Consider the following 22299-nt stretch of genomic DNA (forward strand, 5'->3'; position numbering starts at 1 on the left):
ATCTTAAAATTATATGCCTCCATTTTGTAAAAATCGACCGTTTTAAGATGAAAATTATCAAGTTAGGACCAGAGACCTAAAAACACAGCATGTAGGGTTTCTTCTGACTGAGGCAAATGGAAGAACCATAACCAAAAATTGCTGTGCATTGAATTTAGAAGATGCTTTCTCTTGACTGAGATACCCTGGTTAGGTCACTGGGTAATAGTTTTCCTGCTCCTCAGGAGAGAATGGCTTTATAGAAGGTTTTGTATATGTGCCAACGACTGTGCAGGTAGGAAATAGGAGGGAGCAGGTGAATTAGACAAAGTGAAGACCCGCATCCCAAATACTCTGTAGTGAGTATTCAAACTATGTAGTCATTAATGCCCTAGTTTCCGTTCTCCCGAAAATGGTAGCAGAACTAACATACAATATTTTCAGGATAATAAAAATATCTAAAAGTCCCTTAAAAACTGAAAATGTACTTCAGGAATGGACATGTATGTATTTCACAAATAGCTTAATGGTCACCTATGAAATATGAAATGATGACATCAAAATAAGGACACTCTTAGTTTAGGTCAAGCCTCTAACTGAACATCTTAGATCAATGACCCTCTATATAGAACTACCTATTTTCATCGGAGACAGCGCTAGTCACAGAGGGTGGATGCTGGCGTGAGGCTGTGCTGAAACCATTGCTGGGACCTTCAGGAAATAGCCTCTGAGAAAAATGCCATGGCTACCATTACTAAAATAGATTGAGAATAGTTGGTAAAATATCTCTCATCTTGGTTACATTTTTCTAAATTTATGGGTAAGATTTTATGTAATATGTGCCATTTAGTTGGATTTTAATTGAGATGGTAAAAATATTTTTCTATAATTATATAACTCATTATATAGTCACTGTGTAAGACTTTTAGAAAGAAACCAGAATGAACACTATTCACTTAAAAAATAATTTAAGACTTGTTAGAGAAGAAATTAATATGAGCAAGTGCACGTGTCCAAATGTGCTGTTCTGGAGAAGCGCAGCGCCGGGCTGTAGGCGGCAGAGCCTGTGTCTATCATGTTCATATTCCTTCGTGGTATTAAAAGCGGAACAGAATGCTTATTTTAGTGTCCCAGCCCCATGCAGTGCTTGAAGAGATACATTCTGTGGCTGAAGTCATTCATTTTTCAGAAAAGAGAAAGCCTGGAAAAATGCATAATCTCTCTTCTTTCCCTGTAGCAACGTTGAGAAGATACCTTGTCCCATTTTTATTACTTCTGAGATTTTATTGCTGGCAGCCAGATGTGCAGAAACTCCTGACGACAGCATATATTCATTGCGTGGTTTTAATAGGCTTAGAGAAATATGAGTAGAGCCCATGAGCGCAGCTCAGCCTCACACTTCAGCCGGGGATGCCCAAAAAGCTTGCTGCTGTTTAGAATTCTTGCTACAGTCAGGAGAAAGCCGAAAGCTGCACGAGCTCGGAACCTTCTACGGCTGACTTAGAAGAATAATGACTGTACAATTAGCTACCAACCTCTGCTCATTTAAGCACAGCTTTTACAGAGCTCAGGAGAAATATGGAACTTGATTGGCATGTTTTTGTTTGATGGTGTCTGCGAATAGATGACTTTTAAAGACAGGTGGTAAGGAAAATAAGGAGGATAAAAAGAAAGAAAATGCAATTTGAGACATTGCGCCAGGTCTGCAATTCTGTTTTATCTCATTTCCATGGGGTTTTTTCATCCCCACCAAATATTTTACAGAATGAGCTTTTTGGACAAACGCTGAACAATGCAAGGTGAGTAAAGCTAAACTGTATTTTTCTAATATTATTTTCAGAGAAGTAATCTTGTATGGTTATGTCATTGTTTGCCTTGAGGTATGGGTGCTATTTTTTAATCAAATACAGCATTTAACACAGCATTCTTAATTTGATCTTAAGAAGGAAAATCTCTTATTTTTAGGGCATATTAAATGTAAGTAGATTGACCTCTGAAACATAATACAGATCAGGCTCTTTCCCTGTCTCTTTTCTAATAATTAAAATGATTAATTTAAAATGCCTGATAGGTGTTTTCCCTGCAATCATGGACGTGATTGCATTGCACATGTAAACATGGGACTGTATAATCATGTGTGATTTGTTGGAAAATATGAATAAGCAATCATGCATGCTTTTGTAAAGCATGCAGAGGATGATTTCTGGGCTAAGACGTTTCTCTATGCAGGGAAGATCAATAACCACTCTTGAATAAGCCGGATTGTGAGCTGCAGGCAGTGCTTTGTATTCGCTCGGCGACTTTGGACTCTGGCTTATAAATTTCTATCGCTCTTTCAGCTGATCTCTTTTGTGGGGAAGGTTGTTCAGTTATGAACATGTGTTCTAGATGGTTTTTCTGGCTCACGCCAGCGCAGGCATTTTACTGAAGAAGCTTTCGAAATGCAGTTTTATCACTAGGTTCTTTCCTCGTTTAAGTTGTCCAGTTTTTGAGACTCTCTCCTGCTTTATACCAAGAATAATAGTCATGAAAAACATACCCCATGCAAGGAAAATATGCATGGGGAAGGATTGAGACAGATATTCTGATAACACAGTAATGCCCTGAAATTTTCTAGAAATGGACAGGAGGCTAATAGTGCTTAGCATATTGAATGGCTTCATTGGTCTGCTTCTTTTAGGATCTCTGAATACTGTGAGGCAGCCTATTTTCGAGATTAAAAAAGCTCATTATACAGTATGTATCTTAATATAGCAAGTGAAAAGGAGGCCCGTGAAATATATTGTCATTTAAGAATTTTCTTGGTGGCAAATATACTTGACCTTTTCTTTGTATATAGTGTTTTTTTTTTTTTTTCTTAGTGAACTGACTAGTTTTTCATTTCTTGCTTTCAGACTAATCTAAGGAGTGATGGTGTGGGAAATGCCGGGGCAGTCTGCAATAGGCTCTTTCTTTTCAGACGTTGTCTCCTTATTCAGCAACATATCACATTCCTGTCTTTAATTTATTATAAGATTATATACATATATTGTGTTATTTTAAAATAAAAGTAATATGTGGCTTTCTAAAAATTTCCACGATCAAGCCACCATAAGAATGATTGCTCATCTTTTTATAAGTCTTTTTTTTTTTTTATGTGGAGAGTTTCCGTGTGCCTCTGGACAGCTCCCTGTAGAAGCTGTGCTGTGGCAGCATGGGGAGGCACAGGTTTGAAGTTAGAGTTGGCAGCGGACCCTATGACTCTGTCATTACCTTGGCCTTCTTTTGTTTTGTTGTTGACATGTTTATGGTTTCCGTGTTCTTATTAAATTCTGGCATTTTATTTTGGTACAATTAAACAAGAAGTTGTGGAATTTCTAGTGCTTCCGTAAATCAATAGTGTTTAGTTTTCTCAGAAATGCTAGTAAATAAGGATTTTTTTTTCTGTTTTAGAGAACAAATCATGCCTTTATATGTTCTTAATGTCTTACTTGTTTTTTTAAAGAAACATAGCATTTAATTTACAAATTGCTCTTTAGAAACAATGTTCAGAAATAATAAACTACTTCGTTTATATTTATGATCAAGCAAAACCATTTGTGCATATAGTTATTTTGGAAGTAGGGAGAGTATAAAATAAGTATTTGAATTCCCAATTTATGTTACCACATTTAAATTTTTGGTTATATTTTGTGTTTAGATTAGATAAATGGATTGATTCTGTTTTTCATTCCACTTAAATTCTCTTAGAAAGGAATGCCAGTGCCAGGACAAAATTGTTACAGTTAGTGTCAAAGCAAAAACAAAAACCATGTATTTTTAAAGTTTCCTTCCTCAATGAAAAAGGAACGACTGGAGGAGCTGAGCTGTCGTAAGAAGGTGCACATGGGGTAGAGCCTTTGCGCTGGTCTGCAGCCAGGGGCTCCGAGTCCTTCAGTTACATAATCCACTCCAGTTCTGGTTGCTATGTGAGCGGTAGACATTTCTTGTTTAGATTTTGGATAGAAGATTCAATATTGGTGCTGAGATAGTAGTTATAATATTTGAAGTGGAAGGAAAATAACATTGTAGGTTTGATGAAGTAATTTTATTCTGAATTACCATTTAAGAGAAATTACTAGAGTACTGTACATCACTTGTGGGAAAAGCCATTATAAAAAGGATACTCTATCAAGCAGTTTTGAAATGAAAAATTTTCTTAGATAATCAATCATATTTTTAAGCAACTCAACTTTTATCAGCTTTTAGGTGGCAGTGAAGTTGATTTCTATGACACATTAGCAATAAAAGGTTAAAACTGAAAATCTTTTTAATGTGCTCTAAAAGCATTTCTAAGTTCAACTTGTCAAAGAAGGAAAGATTTTATGTAATATTATGCAAATCATAAATCACCTAATTGGAGATTAATGTGGATTGCCAAACTATTAGCTATGACTATTAGATATTTGTTAGTGGAAATGAACAGATTATTTAGACTAGTGTTTGTTTGGGAACCATATGGTATGACTAACATGTTTCAGGCTGAAAGTTCTTAGCTTCTTTTCTTTCTGGTCCTTCAGTACTGCTTTAGAGCTTGAAGGAGGTGGAAGAGAGGCTCTGTTCTTCATGCTTAGATGAAGCAGCTCATGATCCAGTCATGCAAACAGGAAGTGCCTGGGTTCCAACAAAACCATCTGATAGGTTTTGATGAAACTCTGGTCACCTAGTCTTCTCATTTTAAGTTCATTTCTCTTCAAATTGTTTAATCAGGGCATACAGATAATTTCCCATATCACCAGTAACAAGTCCTCAAGTACTGAATTCATCATGAATTCTAATTTTTTAATTGTGGTGATCCTGGCTTTGGAATTAAGGTTAAATGTGTCTGGACTCCAGAAGTCTGTCTCTGGCAGAGCAGTGCACGGAGTTATCAGTTACTATGGGCAGCAGATGAACATAACAGCAATGACTTGCTTTGTGATAAAATTTATGTAAGAGTATACTTTATCCTCTACATTTTCTCTTTGTTGGTCTTGAGCATTGCCATACAGTGAAGAAATATGTCCTTTCTTTAGATGCAATTATTGTTTTGGTCATTAAATGTGTGACAGTCAGTTTTCTGTTCCATCTGACCACACAGGGGCACATTAACACTGGAATTTATTCAGAAAAGATACTGTAAATATTTTTCTCTTTCTTGCACCTATGTACAATGGGCTATGCAGAATTTCATAAAAAATTTCATTTTTAATCTAAGACAAAACCGTAGTAGAGAAGGGACTGTTGTTTGGTTGGCCTTCCTAATGGCAAGCGCAGGAACTGCCCTGTCTGTTTGAGCTGAAGCAGACCTGACTTATGCCGTTGTCCTTGGTTACTGTCAGTGCTACTCTTCTCTCACAAAGGTGTTTGTCAGGAAATGATAGACCGCTACTTACCAAAATGAATTGTAAAGCTTAGCTTGCCTAATGAAACTACATTATTTCTACTGTAGCATTACAACAGTTCTAAACATCAATATTTTGCACGATTTTGCAAAATAAATGTTTATTTAGGCTGGTCGTTCTTATGGTCAGAAGTACTTAATCCTTTACAGACCATTTACTATTGCTTTGGTTTATTATGAAACCACTAATTTGTGTTCATAAATTTTGGCACAGGCGCTGTTATTCATGCCTGCACATTAATGATTACTCTGACATTGAGAGAGCAGCATGCTTTCTTTCCAGAGTTTGGAGGATGCAATCTGCACAGTCTGTGCATTGCTGTGCTTGGCATAATCATATCACAATAATTTTTCATTTTAGGAAATGTATTTCCTGGACTGTCTATATTCAGAGGCATAAAGAATTGAATTCATCATGAAATTTAATTGTTAATTTTTGTGATCCTGGCTTTGGAAGCAAAAGGAAATATGTTTGGATTCTAGAAACTGTCTTAACATGTACTGCATTGAGTTATCAGTGGACACAATTTATGTACATATTTAAACTTTATTAAGTATATATGTAATCATTATTTTTGTCATGGAAGCTTATATTTACAATTGCTTGTCTTTGATTTCTGAGAAAAATGACTTGTCAGATATGTATATAATTAAAATTTTTACTTGAATATTTATTATGGTCCTTGATTTTATATCATAATTAACGTAGATGCTTAATAATTATATTGGTTGCATTTAAGTGATTTCTTCAATGACATAATTTTTAAAAGCAACTTTTTTTCTGATAACTGATAGGTTAATATAAATTATAATTTTTCTTAGCAGCTTTTATATGATGATAAATAATCTTTAAAAAGTTAAGCTAATTATTAGTAAATTTACAAATGTTGATGTTGTTTGTTGCGTGATAAAATTCACTCATTTTTTTGTGTGTTGTTGGTGTAGGAAGTCCTTTTGTATATGTATTGCTTTTATTGGTTAATGAATAAAGAAACTGCCTTTATAGGGCAGTTTATAGGGCTTGATAGGGCAGAGTAGAACTAGGAAGGGAAAACTATATGAATGTTGGCAAGAAGAAGGTGGAGTCAAGAGAAGCCATGTAGCCTCTGCTGGGGACAGATGCAGCCTGTTACCTTGCCAGTAAGCCACAGCCATGTGATGATAAACAGATTAATGGAGATGGGTTAGTTCAGGATAGAAGAGTAAGCTAGAAATATGCTTAAGCTATTGGCCAAGCAGTATTGCAAATAATATGGTTTCTGTGTGATTATTTCATGGTCTGGGCAGCCGGGAACACTCCTACAACATGCTGTGGTCCTCTGCACTGACTCTATATACAGTTGTGAATTAGTCACAGAAATTTATGTCCTCAAGAAAGACGGTCCTTGGAGGCACGGACAATTTGAATTTAGATTCTGAAATTTGAGAAATTCTATGTGTTTCTAAAACTTGGGTGAACACTTTAACCATTGCATGAACACTCTTGAGAGATTTTTGCCCAGGACTTTTAAGGTCATACTTCTGCCGAGAGGGTGTTTGTTTAGTGTTTAACTTCACCATCTCTGCTTTAGAATGTGAGACACAGAATTATGTTGAATTACAAGAAACACAGTTTGAAACTTTTCTGGTCCGCCATTGTCATATTACTCTTGAACAAATAAAGTTCAATTGCTTAAATCAAACTTAAGACTAGATTAGCTTATATTCATTTAAGCTTTATCATCTTTTGTAAGACTTCTGAAATGTTAGAGATGTAATTAGTGGAAAATGTGAAAGAGAGCTTCCATGTGAGCATGAAGATTTCTATACCCTTGACTTTCTATACCCATTGTAGCTTTATGGTTGGGTAGTGTTGCTTCATGTTTCGGCTTAGTCTCTGTTACTTGAGGGTGCATATGTGCCTACTAGTAAAACCAACATATATGTTGTTATAATTGTAATTAAAATTTATGTGTATTAATGTATGTATTCACTTCATTCCTGCATAACATCCCATTTTATGAACACACCATGCTCTTACACAAATCTTTAGTCTGGACAGATAAGTTTATGAATTTCTAAAATTGGAATTTGTAGATTATAGGGCATTTCTTTGTTAGCTTTATAATGGTAGTTCATTAATAAAATGATTGTACACTGTAAGCTTTTACTAACAAGTCTGAATTTCTGTGATAAAAATACGTTGACAAAGTCACTGAATGGAAGGGTTGATTATAGTTCCAATGGTTATACAGTCTGTCGTGGTGGAGCTGGATGGTGACGAGAGCAAAGGCCACCTGGTCATATTATGACACCTTTGGGATGCTGAGGAAGAGATCAAGACACCAAACATTGGACAAAGCGGGTGGACAAAGCCCAGGCTCACCCCTGGGTCCGTATTTCCTCAAGCATGACTCCATCACTTAAAGAGTGTAGGTGGAGACTGCTCTTTCGTTTCTCAGCCACCCATACCCCCCAAAAATTCACACAGAAACTGTATTAATTATAACACTGTTCAGCCAGTGGCTCTGGCATATTTCTAGCTAGCTCTTACATCTTGAATTAACCCATTTTTATTAATTTGGCAGCTACATGGCATATCCTTGACTCTGCCTACTCTCTCTATATCTCTGCTCAGTTTTTCTGCCTGATTTACTCTTCTAAGCCATTAGCCAAAATAGCTTTATTCATTAACTGATAAAAGCACCACATATACAGAAGGACCTCCCACATCAGTTCACAAACACCACTGCTAGCTGGAACCAATTGTTCAAAACAGAAGTCTATGGGGACATTTCACACTCAAACACAGAGAGCTTCGGACACACCGGCCACAGCAGTTGCTATTCCATAGTCTGTATTTGTTACTATTTTGACTTTGAATCAATAAGTATTCTTGATGATATTAGTTATGCTAAGTTTGGCCATTTTAATGAACTTTTAATGCCATTTTCTTTGATGTCCCCTTTTAATTAATTTTCTTAATAACTGACTATGTGAACAGCTTTCCTTGTACTCATTGGCCATTTGTTTCTCTGTTAGGGATCTGCCCTCTTATTTCTTATAGTTTTTATTTTCTGTGGACTATTTGTTAATTTATTATAGTCAACTTCCAAGTCAGAAACTATGTTCTCTTTCTCCTTTTTTAGACTGAATTTTAGACTGATTAGATGAAGCACAGATAAGTTTTTATTTCTATAATGTGAGTGGTGTGTGGAGGAGATTAATGGTTTTCCAGACATATAGTCGATTGTCCTCCTGTGAGTTGCTGAGAAGACTTAAGGACATGTTTCCCATTGGACTGTTTTGAGTAAAGCCAACATGTAGAAAATGGACTCATTGGGAAAATGTGGTTCTATTTCTGAACTACCTTTTCTATGTTTTTGATTTACTTGTGTATTTTATGTGGCCCTAAATCTTTATGGTAAACCGAGTCAGTTTGTGTATCTTACACTTTATTGTTTTCTTGTCACACTGGTGTCTTTCTACGTGTATATCTATTCTGACCTCATAGTTCCTCCATCACCTTGTCTTACACTGCTCTTAGAACCTCTTCTTCCACACAGTTCATCTATTTCCATGACACATATATCTGTATGTTATATAGATTTTGATTCCCCATTATGTCAGTAAACAGCTAATATTTTCCTCTCAATTTGGGTTATTTTGCTTAAAATGATGACCCCCCCCATCCCAGCTCCATGGATCTCCCTGCAAGTGCTATAATTTCATTCTTTCTGATGAAATAAAATACAATTGTGGAGATATATCATGTTTTCATTTAATTATTTAATCTTTAAAATGTGTGTATATGTATGTTTGTTGTATTTTAACTTGACAATTGATATACATGTGATTTTTGTGTGATTAAAAATCTAAACAGTCTATCTATCTATCTATCTATCTATCTATCTATCTATCATCTATCTATCTATCTATCTATGCATCCATCCATCCATCTCTCTCTCTATCATCTATCTATCTCTATCATCTATCTATCTATCTATCTATCTATCTATCTATCTATCTATCTATCTATCTATCTATCATCTATCATCTATCTATCCATCTATCATCTATCTATCTATCATCTATCTATCCATCTATCTATCTATCTCTCTCTCTATTATCTATCTATCTATCTATCTATCTATCTATCTATCTATCTATCTATCATCTATCATCTATCTATCTATCCATCTATCATCTATCTATCTATCTATCTATCTATCTATCTATCTATCTATCTATCATCTATCTATCTATCTATCTATCTATCTATCTATCTCTCTATTATCTATCTCTCTATCTCTCTATCTCTCTATCTATCTATCTATCATCTATCTATCATCTATCTATCTATCATCTATCTATCTATCTATCTATCTATCTATCTATCTATCTATCATCCATCCATCCATCCATCCATCCATCCATCCATCCATCCATCCATCCATCCATCCATCTATCTATCTATCTATCTATCTATCTATCTATCTATCTATCTATCTATCTATCTATCTATCTTTCAGGACAGGGTTTCTCTGTGTGTGGCCCTGGCTGTCCCTACTGTCCTGGAACTTGCTCTATAGACCAGGCTGGCCTCAAGTTCTGGGATTAAGGGCTTGCACCACTACTGCCCAGTTTAGTAACAACTTTTTGAATTTAGAAATATGTTTGCATTTCTGAATTTCTTTTTCTGTGACTATTGGAATTTTAAGCTAGTCCCCCTTACTCTGTTAACAATGTGAATTATGTATTATTTTTAATTAAATCATTACATTTCTGGATAAAATCCCATTTGATAATGCTATGTTATTCATTATATATTGCCGCTTTACATTTTCTATGATTATGATAAGCATTGCTTATATCTGTGTTCATAAAAGATCCTTCATAGGTTTTTTTAAATTAGAACATAACATCTTTTTTCAAGTTTTGCATTATGGTTATTTACATAACCAGGTACTAATTTTGAAAATTACTTTCACACTGTTTGCTTTTAAGAAAAAACCTTGTTTTATTTTTTGTGTACAAGTGTTCTACCTGCAAGTTGTGCCTCTGGAGTCCAGCAAAGGGTGTTGGCTCTCCTGGAGTTAGAGCCATGGTGGTGCTGGTCAGTTCCGCTGCTGGAACAGCAGGGGTTCATGCCGCCGAGCTCTCTTTCCTGCCCAGCATTCTCTCTTTTACAAAGAACGTTTCTTCAGATTTGAGCGCAATTAGTATATGCTTGCATCCAGGCATGCTTTGTTTAGATATTTGCTTCACCTGGATTTGTTTTCCTGGTGTTTAAAAAGTCGGTGACCGTGTCTTAGAAATCTGTTTCATCTGCTCGCTTACCTCAGTTATAGTATTCTTAGGTTTTGTTGGTTGTGCTTTTGCAGACTTCGTCTTTGGTTTGTATCACTGAATCGTGAGCTTTTCAACAACACAAATCCACTCGCCTGCTCCTTCAACCGTCCATACTGCTGTTTTTTCGTTTCTATGCGTGACAGGCTTGTATGGCAGTGCTGCGATCTTCCCTTAGCAGAGTTTTACCAGTCGTTTGTAACTGCGCACCTGCTTCTCACTGCGTAGTCTCTCTCCCTGTAGACTCTGCAGCTTAGAGAATTTCTTAGTATTCCTTGAGATGCAGATTTCTTCTAGTATTCTTAGATGGAAAACCTTGGTATTCATTCCTTGTGATTGTTTTCACTGTGTGTGGAGTGTTCAGTGGACAGATATGTTGTTTTCATGTTCAAGTTCTGTTGCTAAAGTGGTCTTCACAGTTTCAGATGGATAAATAAGTAATTTGCCATTGTTGTGTTCAGGGTTTTTTTCTTGACTGCTTCCAAAGTCTTCTCTTCATCTTTGTTTGTAACAGCTTCATCTTGACATACTTACACAGGGTTTTTGTCATGCTTACAGTTTTTGGATTTGTGAGTATGTCTTTAATTTGATAATTTTTGGCTACTGTGCAAACCTTTTATCTCTTTATAAAGAATTTTATTTATTTTTTATTTGATTCCTTTGACTGTCTAGTTACATGTGTTTTAGAACTTTCTGTAGAATATCTTACAGGGTTCTGTAAGTTCTCAGTTGAATGCCTCTGTTCCCCCCTTAAAAATATTGCTTTTTTAATAAATCTATTCTGATGGTGCTTTCCTTTTCTTCAAATTTTCAAAGATCTCCCCACTTCCTCACCTACCCAGCTCTACACCTTCTTTCTCTCTCTTTAGAGACCAGATTTAAGATTGAGTTATTTTATGTTCCTTTATGATCAACAGGATAAAAAACTTAGTGAGTTTTAATTATACATTTTTCTTTTTTAATTACCATTTTATTTTTTTAATTTTTTGTAGTTTCCTATCTTTTTGATATTTCCTACCTCATTATGAGCTTCTAATCTTTATTTTCTTGACCATTGTTGATATAGTTAGTTGCTTGAAACATCTTTCTCTGTTAATTTAATATCCAGGTTGTATCTCATTCACTTTCAAGTAGTGACTTTTTAATGTATTAATTATGTTTTGAGTTTTTTTTACATATGGAATTGTGTTTTGGATATGGAAATATTTTATCTATTTTCCTGTAGTGTGGTTTAATGCATTATCTTGAGCTTTACCACAAACTGTGTTTTCCTTGAGATGATGTTGGCTGAAATATTATTATTTTAATTTTATCTAACTTTTATGTAAGTATTTAATTAGATAGAGTGAAAAGGAAAAGCAGGACTACTTTTTCCTGACATCCTAATGAGATATGCTTCCAGTTCAATGGTTTTCTTTTTTTTTCTTCTTTCGAGTCAAGCTCTCAGATATATATCACAGACTGGTCTTAAATTCTCTATTCAGCTGAATATGGGCGCCCAATCCACAGCTTTCTACATGCGAGGCTAGCACTCTGTCAGCTGAGCTGCATCCCAAACCCATTAAATACATTTCGTAAGGAAGTTTTAAAGGAAATTTCATGCTGTTTATAATTAGAATGAGTAGGCTAAAGATGAAATTCCAGTTTCTAGAACAATGTCTATGCTAAAAATATAACTATCTGTAATTATGAACAATCTTTAAAAAATTTAAAATCCCTACACCATATATATTTTCTGCAATCTATTTCTGAACGTAACTTTTTTCTCTTCTTCTATGGCACACCTCAATCTCAAATGAAATGTGGCGACCATAAGAACAGGAGATGCTGCACTTTCTAGATAAGCTGAGCAGCTTGTTCTCAGAACTGTTCACACAGAATCTAAATCTGAAGATGGAAATACTTTCGAAGCTTGAAGCAATGTGTACTTTAAAGAATATTGTCATAGTTTGGATGTTCACCTTCCTAGATCTGGATGGAGGGGGGAGGACCTTGGACTTTCCACAGGGCAGGGAACCCTGACTGCTCCTGGGACTGGAGAGGGAGGAGAAGAGGAGTTGGGGGAGGGGGAGAGGGGCGGGAGGAGGGGGAGGGAAATGGGAGGCGGGGAGGAGGCGGAAAATTTTTTTTAAAAAAAAAATTAAAAAAAAAAGAATATTGTCATATTTCCCATGAAGCACATATAATGAAGGACATGCTTGTGTATGTTCTTTACCATTGGCATTGTAGCAAGTACATAAAGGAACAGCTTCAACTAAATGACATACCACAGTTTGATTATATAGTGCAAATATTATTTAGAATTCTTTACCTGCTTATGTGTAAGTCTTACAATTTTATACTTTTTCATTGATTCATTTTCTATTTTGTAACAACAAATTAGCATAAATTTTATAAGTTAAACATTTATTTATTGTCTTGAAGTTTCATAATTATAAACCCAGTTGTATTCGGCCAGATTCTTAGGGCTGAGGTCAAAGCATATAGTGACCATCCGAAAACTTCTAGGAAGAATGTATTGATAATTCCTTCAGATACTTGGCAGCCTTTAGTTATTCCCAGATGTCAGATGAAGTCTCTGTTTCTTTAGGAGTTGTTGGGGTAGGACTGTTTCTTAATGTTAGAGGTCTCTTGTGATCCTTACTTATAGGTCCCTCATTCTTCAAAGCCATTCATGAATGGTTCGTCCAATCCTAAGACTTGGAATATTTATTTATTCTTCTGCTACCACCAGAAAACATTTTGTTGTTTAAGGAGTCCTGTGATTTAGTTGGAGTAACTCGTTATGTTTTATTTGATGAACTCTGAGTCACTGGGTTACTAAAGTGCATTAAAACACTTGCTAAGACAATGTCTTTCAGTCATGCTACAGTTATGAATGAGATGCTATGTTGGAGTCATATGGTTTGGGTTGGAAACTTAGGATTAGAGATAAAACATTTTCAGATGCCCAGTGCTCACATTAGCCACTAATGCCTTCTCTCTAGTTTCTGCCATTTGCTTTCATTCTTTTTTTTTAAATTGAAACATGTTTTTCATACAGTATATTCTGAGCATGGTATTGTGTCTTCAGCCCCTCCCTTGTAGTAGGAGGGTGCTTGCTTGTTCCCAGCAGCTCAGCCCTGGAAATAACCACACAGAAGTATTAATTAAATTACTGCTTAGACTATTAGCTCTTGTTGCGGGAGGTCCTTCCGCTCCTCCAGCCAATAGCTGCTGAGATACCAGCCCATTGGGGCGTGGTCTCTCTCCTTTTAAAAAAGCGGCCACTTCCCTCCTCGCTCTCTCTTACTACCTGCTCCGCTTCCGGCGACTAGACTCCCTTCCTGATTGTGCAGAGGGCTGTTGTCTGGGACGGTGATCTGTAAGTTTTTTCCCCTTTAAATAAATAACCATTATATTAATCATAATTCCAAACTAGCGTGGGATTGTTTGTGACTTACGCCTTCGCCTTCAAGCTCTAGCTTCTTATTGGCTGGCTCTTACATCTTAATTTAACCCATTTTTATTAATCTGTGTATCATCACGTAGCTGTGGCTTACCAGATAAATTTCAATCCTGCATCTGTCTCTGACAGGGCTACATGGTTTCTTCTGACTCTACCTTCTTTCTCTCAGCATTCAGTTTAGTTTTCCTCGCCTAGTTCTGTTCTGCCCAGCTATAGGCCCAAAGCAGTTTCTTTATTAATCAGTGGTGATCACAGCATACAGAGGGGAATCCCACATCACTCCCTGATCCTTCTCTATCTCTGCTCTAGAGCCAATGGCACCTCGGAGAAAGGAGCGGATAATGAGGCAGACTAAAGTCTCATGCAATAGCCAACTTTATTTAGAGCCCCAGACAATTTATACTCTGAGTGTTAGGAATGGTCACAGAAGTAAATTTCTCATGTGTTCAAACTGTATGCAATTATAAGGACAAGCCACATATGGCAAAACATGTTTCCATAGAGGCATATAAAGGATAATTTAAGCATTCAGTTGAATAACAACCACGAGCACTGGGTGATCTGAAGTAAACTCACCCCTATCAAGGTTTCTGGTTTTCTTGGAGTGTTCTCACAAGCACTCCATTCCTGAGGTATGTTCTGACATTTCTCATCTCCCTGCCCACCCAATTTCATGCCCTTTCTTTCTCCTTTTAGAAAACAGTCAGGCAAACAAACAAACAAACAAACAAACTGTAATTAAAAACAAAAAGCACAAAACACACACATACACACTTACACACATATTCATACATACACACCATAAAAACACATTGTCGAAAACTATAATATATAAGCAAAAGACAATGCAACACAAATGTCCAAACAAAACACTGTGAAACAGAAGTTCACAAAAATACCATTGAGTTCATTTTGCGTTAGCCATCTATTGCTGGTAGATGTAGTTATTATACTCAATGAGGCTTCACTAGAGAAAATGAATTTTCCTTTGTAAGTGGATATTGATTGCAGATATCTTCTTAGTTAGGGATGGGAGCCTTTGTCGTTTCCTCTCAACACGGGGACCCTGTCTGGCTTGAACCTGTTTAGGCCCTGTGTATGCTGCCACAGTTTCTCTGAGTTCAGAATGTGTAATGGTTCCTTCGTGCCTGGAAGACACTCTTTCCTTGGTGTCATCGTCCCCTCTGCCTCTTAGAACATTTCAGTCTTTTCCTCAAACAGCTCCTTGAACCCTGAGGAGATGGGTTTGTGTTGTAATAGGTCTCTTGTGTTTTTCCTGGCCGCCTGGCAGCTCAGACCCTAAATAATCATACAGAAACTATATTATTTAAAACGCTGTTTGGCCCATTAGCTCTAGCTTCTTATTTGCTAACTCTTACATCTTAATTTAACCCATTTTCATTAATCTGTTTAGAGCCACATGACTGTGGTTTACCAGGTAAAGTGCCCAGTGTCTGTCTCTGGTGGGACTACATGACTTCTCCCTGACCCTGCCTTCTTTCTCTCAGCATTCAGTTTAGTTTTTTCTGCCTAGCTAAATTCTGCCCTGTTATAGGTCCAAAGCAGTTTCTTTATTCATTAATGGTAATCACAGCATACAGAGAAGAATCCCACATCAGGTTTGCTTTTTAATTTACACTGTCATTAATCTCCTGAAATTCTCTCAGTTCTGAGTGTGTGTATATATATCTTCCATCTAAATCCTGGTCATTTTCAGAACTGTTCCTCTATTGCTTTCTATTCCTATGACTATGGAGTCACCTTCTCTTTCTTATTTATTGAATATAACTTTTTGCTGAGATTCTACTTTGTGTTCATTTAAAGGAAGCTGATCTGTCAGGTAGTTTCATAAAGGACAACCACATTGCCAAAATTTCATTTTAGGCTTTTCCTGACAGTATTTTCTCTCTCTTTTGCTATGGGACAATGGTCTTGTAGCCTATCACTTGTATTGTTTTAATAAAATGCTGATTGAGCAGTTGCCAGGCAGGAAGTATAGGTTGGGTGACCAGGCAGAAAGTAGAAGTGGGGCAACGAGAACAGGAGAATTTTTGGAAGAAGAAAGACAGTCTGTAGTCATCACCCAGACACAGAGGAAGCAAGATGAATATGCCTTGCTGATAAAAGGTACCAAGTCACATGGCTGATACAGACAAGAATTATGGGTTAATATAGGATGTAAGAGTTAGTAAGAAGCTTGATTTAATAGGCCAACCAGTTTATGATTAATGTGTATGTTTAAAGAATGTGTAAAGAAACTCTGTATGTTTCTTTGGGGCTGAACAGCTTTGGGGTCAGGCAGAACAGAAACCTCTGTCATCAAATGGCACCCTTTTGTTGATAACAAATGGGGAGGTGATGTGGGATTCCCCTCTGTATGCTATGAATACCATTGATTAATAAAGAAGCTGGTTTGTGCATGTGACAGGGCAGAATAAAGCTAGGCAGGGAAAACTAAACTGAATGCTGGGAGAAAAAAGGCAGTCAGAGAAGCCATGTAGCCTGCCAGAGACAGATGCCTGATGGAACCTTGCTGGTAAGCCACAGCCACATGGCGATACACAGATTAATAGAAATGGGTTAAATTAAGATGTAAGAGTTAGCCAATAAGAAGCTAAAGCTAATAGGTCAAGCAGTGATTTAATTAATACAGTTTCTGTGGGTTATTTCCGGAGTCTGGGTGGCTGGGAAATGGACGAGTGGCCTCCATCTATACTCTTTGTTGTATTTCTTTTGTCCATTTTTACTTTTGCAATGAATTTTTTCCCCTTTGTTCTTAATGCATGACCCTTGTGGAAACTCAGCTGAGTACCCTGAGATTTTCACAAATACCTTTCTAGGTTTGCTAATGGGACAATTTTGTAGTTGTACACAACTTCAGAAAACTATTCTCAGCTTTCAGCCCTTGGCAGTGCAGTCTATCAGATTCTGGCTCATGTGTTGTTCAGGGTTCCTGAGCATCTTTGTCTTAATGCTGATCTGATCCAATCTCATCTGTTGCTGTCACCAGAGGGCTCTTTGTTTTTTTGTTTTGTTTTTGGAAAAGAGATGTGTGTGTGTGTGTGTGTGTGTGTGTGTTTGCATGTTGGTGTGATGGTAACCACTATGGCCAGGAGGGGCCATCAGATCCCTTGGAGTTGTAGTTTACATGCATTTGTAAGTCTCTTCATGTGGTTCTGAGATCTGAACCCCAGTCAGCTGATAGAGTAGTAGATGCTACTACTGAGTTATCTCTCCATCCTCCAAACTTAAAAATCTTCTTTATTAGTTCTTTGAGAATTGCATACAATGAGTTTTGATTGTATTTACCCCACTTTCCCCTACTTTCAGATCCCCTCCTTTCCCATCTAATTTCTCTTTTTTGCTGTGTTCCCATCAAGACCAATTTGTGGTGTCTTAGATGTGTGGCCTTCTACTGGAGTGTTGTTGATTTATCAGGAGCTACACTCTTGAAAACTGACTCTACCTCTTGCCTTACTTCATCCTTAGCTTCTTTTAGACTTGTCTCTGCTTGGGCTCCTCTTCCTTATTCTCTTCTGTTGTTTATAGGGAGAGGGCAATTGGGAAACTTCATTCCATGTACAAATCTCAGCTTGTGTTGTATCTTGTCCACTCTTAAATTGCTTACTTCATAAACTGTGCATAGCTTTATATTGTTTATGGCAAGAAGATAGACCTTAGCATCACCTCTTCAGAAAAGCAATAATGTGGTCAATGTTCATGAATGTACTATCTCATACTAGAGGTAGAATAAAAATTAAATGTTTGTTCACCTCATTCCATGGTATTAACTTCTCCAATTTATGCTAATCAGATGGAGCCCAAAGTTCATAATCCTTTTCTTTTTAGATAGATTCCCAATCTGTGTGCCCATGAAAAGCATTAGTTGTTTCATTTTTTATAAAAAAGATTTTTTTTTGCTTCCTGCTTAATTTTACACTTCATATATATTGTTCTGGGATGTTGTAGTTCATTTAACTGCTGAATAGCACATTTCCATTCTGGTATAGCACATTTTGTCCATTATTTTTTAAGAAATTTTCTACAGTTTTGCTACAAATATTTTAAATATGTTTCCCTGAGTATATTGGATATTTTCCACTCACATGTTCCAACTGTAGGTGGTGATGCTAAAGTGTTTTCCAACTGGGATTTTTATATCATAACAAATCGTTTGATGACCTCACCAGAGGTGCTATGAGGGACACTTGTCCATTTGACTTTAACTCTTGGTAATAGGATAAATAAGCTTTAAATGACTTTGATCATACCAGAATTTTCTTTCTTTTCTATTAGTATATATCAACTAATTATTACTTAAAATAGACTTTAAAGATATTATCATAGATGTATATAATATATTTTTTATCATATTCCCTCATTAGCCTCTTTTCATTTTCTTCCTATTTCTGCTGACTGCCCTAACTCTTCCCAGATATTCTCCTTTCTATGTCTATTCTTTGGGGGTGACCCTGTTCATTCTCTTAGGGTTTCATCGAGAATCCTGAGTGGGGATTATTTGTAAGAACTTGGATCCCTTACAGTGTTTACACTAGTCTAAAGAGAATGTTTTCTCTTCTTTCTATAAAATGCCTGTCGACAGCAGGGAGTGTGCAGCCTCAGGATCCCCCTCTCCAGTGAATCTCCCTGGCCATACTCCCCCCACACAGGAGGACGATGGTAAAAGTCCAGTTCTGTTCTGTTCCTGTGCATGTCGACACAGCTTCTGGAACAGTAATGCAGCAGTGTTCCACTTCACAGCGCTACTTCTTCCCTCTCTCACACTTTACCTGCTTCTGTTTACGAGGTGGTCCCTGACCCTTGATGGCGGTAGTGACTGATCTCCCGTATATGAGTGAGCATTCACCGATCTCCCCTTTTCAACCCTGAGTCTCTATAGTTATGGCTACCCATTATAAAAGAGAGCTTTTTCTCTGATCAAGCTTATGTCAGCATTAATATTTGGGCATAAACAAAATGATTTAGTTGGCAATTTTATGTGCATATTATATCCATCTAGTAAAACAATAGCAGTAGCTTTCCACTGTGGTCCCTGACATTTCCAGATAGTGACTTCTGACCAAGCTAACAGTCTTAGACATGGGTTCCTTCCTGTGGAGTGGGTCTAAAATCAAATTAGGAATTGTTGATTGCCCTTATTACTGACTTGCTGCTATTGCACCAGTGACTATTTTTTGCATAGCTAGATCAGTAAAAGGGTCCACAGCTCAATAGACTTTTAGGACAGTTCTCTCCCAGCAGTTTTCCCAGTATCTCAGGCAGAATGTGAGCTGCTCAACAGGGAGTCTGTTATCATCCTGGTTCCCACTTGATTTTGCTGTCCTGTTACCAAAGCACATTGTGTCTTCAGCAATAGAGTCCTACCATATGGTTCTAGTGCACAGCCAAGTGCCAGGAGGGCTCAGAGACCTCTCTCACTAACTGCTGGCAGGAGGCAGCCTGCCTGGCACAGGGCTTTTCATTTACTAACCTATGGTTTCTGGAAGCATCTTTATCCCCCAGCGTCGAGTATTTTCACTTGAGCTTTGCACTTCCCTACGGCACCATTGCACATCATGGCTTGTGCAGCATGGCTTGTGCAGCATGGCTTGTGCAGCTGCAGCGTTGTCACGATTGCGTATCCTTAGTGTTGAGTATTGCCTGAGGACATTCTTGATGTCTGGTAAGAAATTAAAATTTTGAGCCCCTCTAGGTCCTTACTGCTGCGGTTTGGCAACTATTTCGTTCATTTATTTCTAATTGATTAGTTACTAAACTCCTCCCTCTCACCTGCCTCTAACAGGAAATCAATTCCTTTTTCACTTTTATCTCAAGAAATTATAAATTCTAAGTCTCTAAACTTCATTTCCATATTATTGTTGATTTCTCTCTTAATAACTATTATATATGAAGTCGCTATATCAATCATCTCTTTTCTTTGAATCTTTGTTCTTAAACAGTGTAAAATTTAGACTTGATGACCTCTTTTCTTGTGAATGTTCGCTGTCAGCAATGAGAATCAAGTAAGATTTTCAGTCTTCACAGCCTGATGGTGGTCTATCTAATCTGTCTACAGCTACAGAAATGCAGGGAGTCTTGTTAGCCAATCAGCTTAGACATCTTTCTTTTTTACTCTTACAGATGGTTCTGACGTTTGAGAAGTCTCTTAGCATCTGTTTAAGATTCTCAAACTGCTTCCATCAAATTTGTTTGAATCCTGTTTGTGGTTAGACTTAATTACATATCTGTAGACATTTGATGATGGACATTAAGAAATAGCTTTCTGTTTTATCTGGTACTAACCTTAATTATAGTGCAACTATAATTGAAGTGAAAATAAATGGAAATAGTCAGATATGTGATCAGGATGTTTAAAGGGTAGAACACAGTAGGTTTTCTGTACCTCGTAATAGGTTTCTCCACCAACAGAGATGCCCTCACTTTGATGGTAGACCACGTCCTCGTGGTGATATACAAATTAATAAAAATGGGTTAAATTAAGATGTAAGAGTTAGCCAATAAAAAACTAGAGCTAATGGGCCAAGCAATAATATAATTAATACAGTTTCTGTGTGATTATTTTGGTTCTGGGCAGCCAGGACGAACAAATTGCTCCCTGCAACAATAAGCCAGATCAAACTGGATTGAAAAAAGAAAAAAAAAAAGATTTATTTGAGCAAAACAACTCCCAAGTGAGTCCTCCAGTCAAGTCCCAGCATTTGAAACAGGAGAAGTTGCTCCCAAGCTAAAGCAGGGAGCTTCTATAGCCTGTAGATGAACACTGATGACATTTCTGCCATAAACTGGGTTTGTGCCTAAGTGTAACCAAAGCTGGAATGCTTGGGCAGGGACTTGGTGCTGTCACCTGCAGGGGAGTAACTTCCGTTGCCATCAAGAATGCAGAACTGGGATTTTTGCTGGCCTCCCTTTATTCAGTGATTCTCTGAGTTGGCGGGGTTTGGAGAGAGAAAGAGGAATGGAGCTTTCTGGATCATGCACGAGTGAGCTTTATAGGAGTTGGTAAAATCTTGCACATAGAGCAAAATTCTGTTTTTTTAAAATTACTTACATTACACATCTCAAGGATTTGGTTTTAGAGTAATACTTTTTCTCTTCCTCCGTATCATTGATAAAAATGTATAAAAATGGTAATAAATTAAAAGCAAGTGTTTTGGATTTTATTATTTTAAGTGTAGCTATGAGTCTTTTCCTTTCTGTTAACCCAATCTGAGAAAAACCCCAGAGGCTTCTGTATGGGTAAGTTTAGATTTTGTCAAGTTGACAATTGAACCAACAGCAGGACAATGATGGGCGGGTTGGAAGGGGGGAGCTCAGGAAGCATTTGGTCTCAGGTAAAGACCAACTCTGACAGAGCCTGGCTAAGTGTGTTTGGGAAGCCGTGTGTCTATAAGACTGAGTCTTGAGAATAGTACCAGACAGTGTTTTCTCTTTTAAAGCAAAAGTTTTTTTTTAATATTTATTTATTTATTATGTATATAATATTCTGTCTGTGTGTATGTCTGCAGGCCAGAAGAGGGCACCAGATCTCATTACAGATGGTTGTGAGCCACCATGTGGTTGCTGGGAATTGAACTCAGGACCTTTGGAAGAGCAGGCAATGCTCTTAACCACTGAGCCATCTCTCCAGCCCCCTAAAGCAAAAGTTTTAAAACTTGATATTGCCATATCTGAGGGTTGTTGGCTTGATATTGTACCCGTGGTGGGAATGGTTGCTGTGATTTCTGGTGAAGGAGGGTTTGTATAATTTTCATCCCTGCTTACTCTGGCAGCCAGTGCTGACAGACGCTTGGAGAGGATTTCAGAAAGCAGCCATGTCCATGCTAAGGAGAACAAAAGTCATGTTCTTCTTGAATAAAAATACTTAACTATCAGCAAATTTTAGTGAAACACGATTAATAATATTTAGGAAGCATTGATTATTGTATGTTCATAGTGTGTGTGTGTGTGTGTGTGTGAACGAGTGTCACAAGAGAGTGACTTTGTGGGGTTGGTTCCTCTCTCACCTTACATGGCCCTGGGGATTGAGTCAGGTCTCGGGGTGTGGGTAGCCGGCATCCTTACTTCTTGAGCCATCACACTGGCCCAAGGCTGGTAAACCTTAATATACTGTAAGAATTAGCTC

At 37.2% G+C, this 22299-nt stretch overlaps 1 protein-coding gene across 40 annotated transcripts in view; it reads left to right on the top strand.

Moving 5' to 3' along the window:
• Positions 1-22299, top strand: part of Rims2 (regulating synaptic membrane exocytosis 2) — a 377964-nt gene that overhangs the window by 122400 nt on the left and 233265 nt on the right. For 3 of the 40 annotated variants that reach the window (XM_057791791.1, XM_057791793.1, XM_057791795.1), the window contains exon 1: positions 1107-1778. The exons of 31 other annotated variants lie outside the window; for them this stretch is intronic. In XM_057791791.1, coding sequence (XP_057647774.1) covers positions 1657-1778 — 122 coding nt within the window. In that variant the 5' untranslated portion in view covers positions 1107-1656. Of the gene's footprint in view, positions 1-1103; positions 1779-22299 lie in introns of those variants that run through there. 6 more of the 40 variants (XM_057791796.1, XM_057791797.1, XM_057791799.1 and 3 more) reach the window with 4 other exon arrangements.

The sequence above is a fragment of the Chionomys nivalis genome, chromosome 17 (genome assembly GCF_950005125.1).
Source record: "Chionomys nivalis chromosome 17, mChiNiv1.1, whole genome shotgun sequence".
Classification (NCBI taxonomy): domain Eukaryota; kingdom Metazoa; phylum Chordata; class Mammalia; order Rodentia; family Cricetidae; genus Chionomys; species Chionomys nivalis.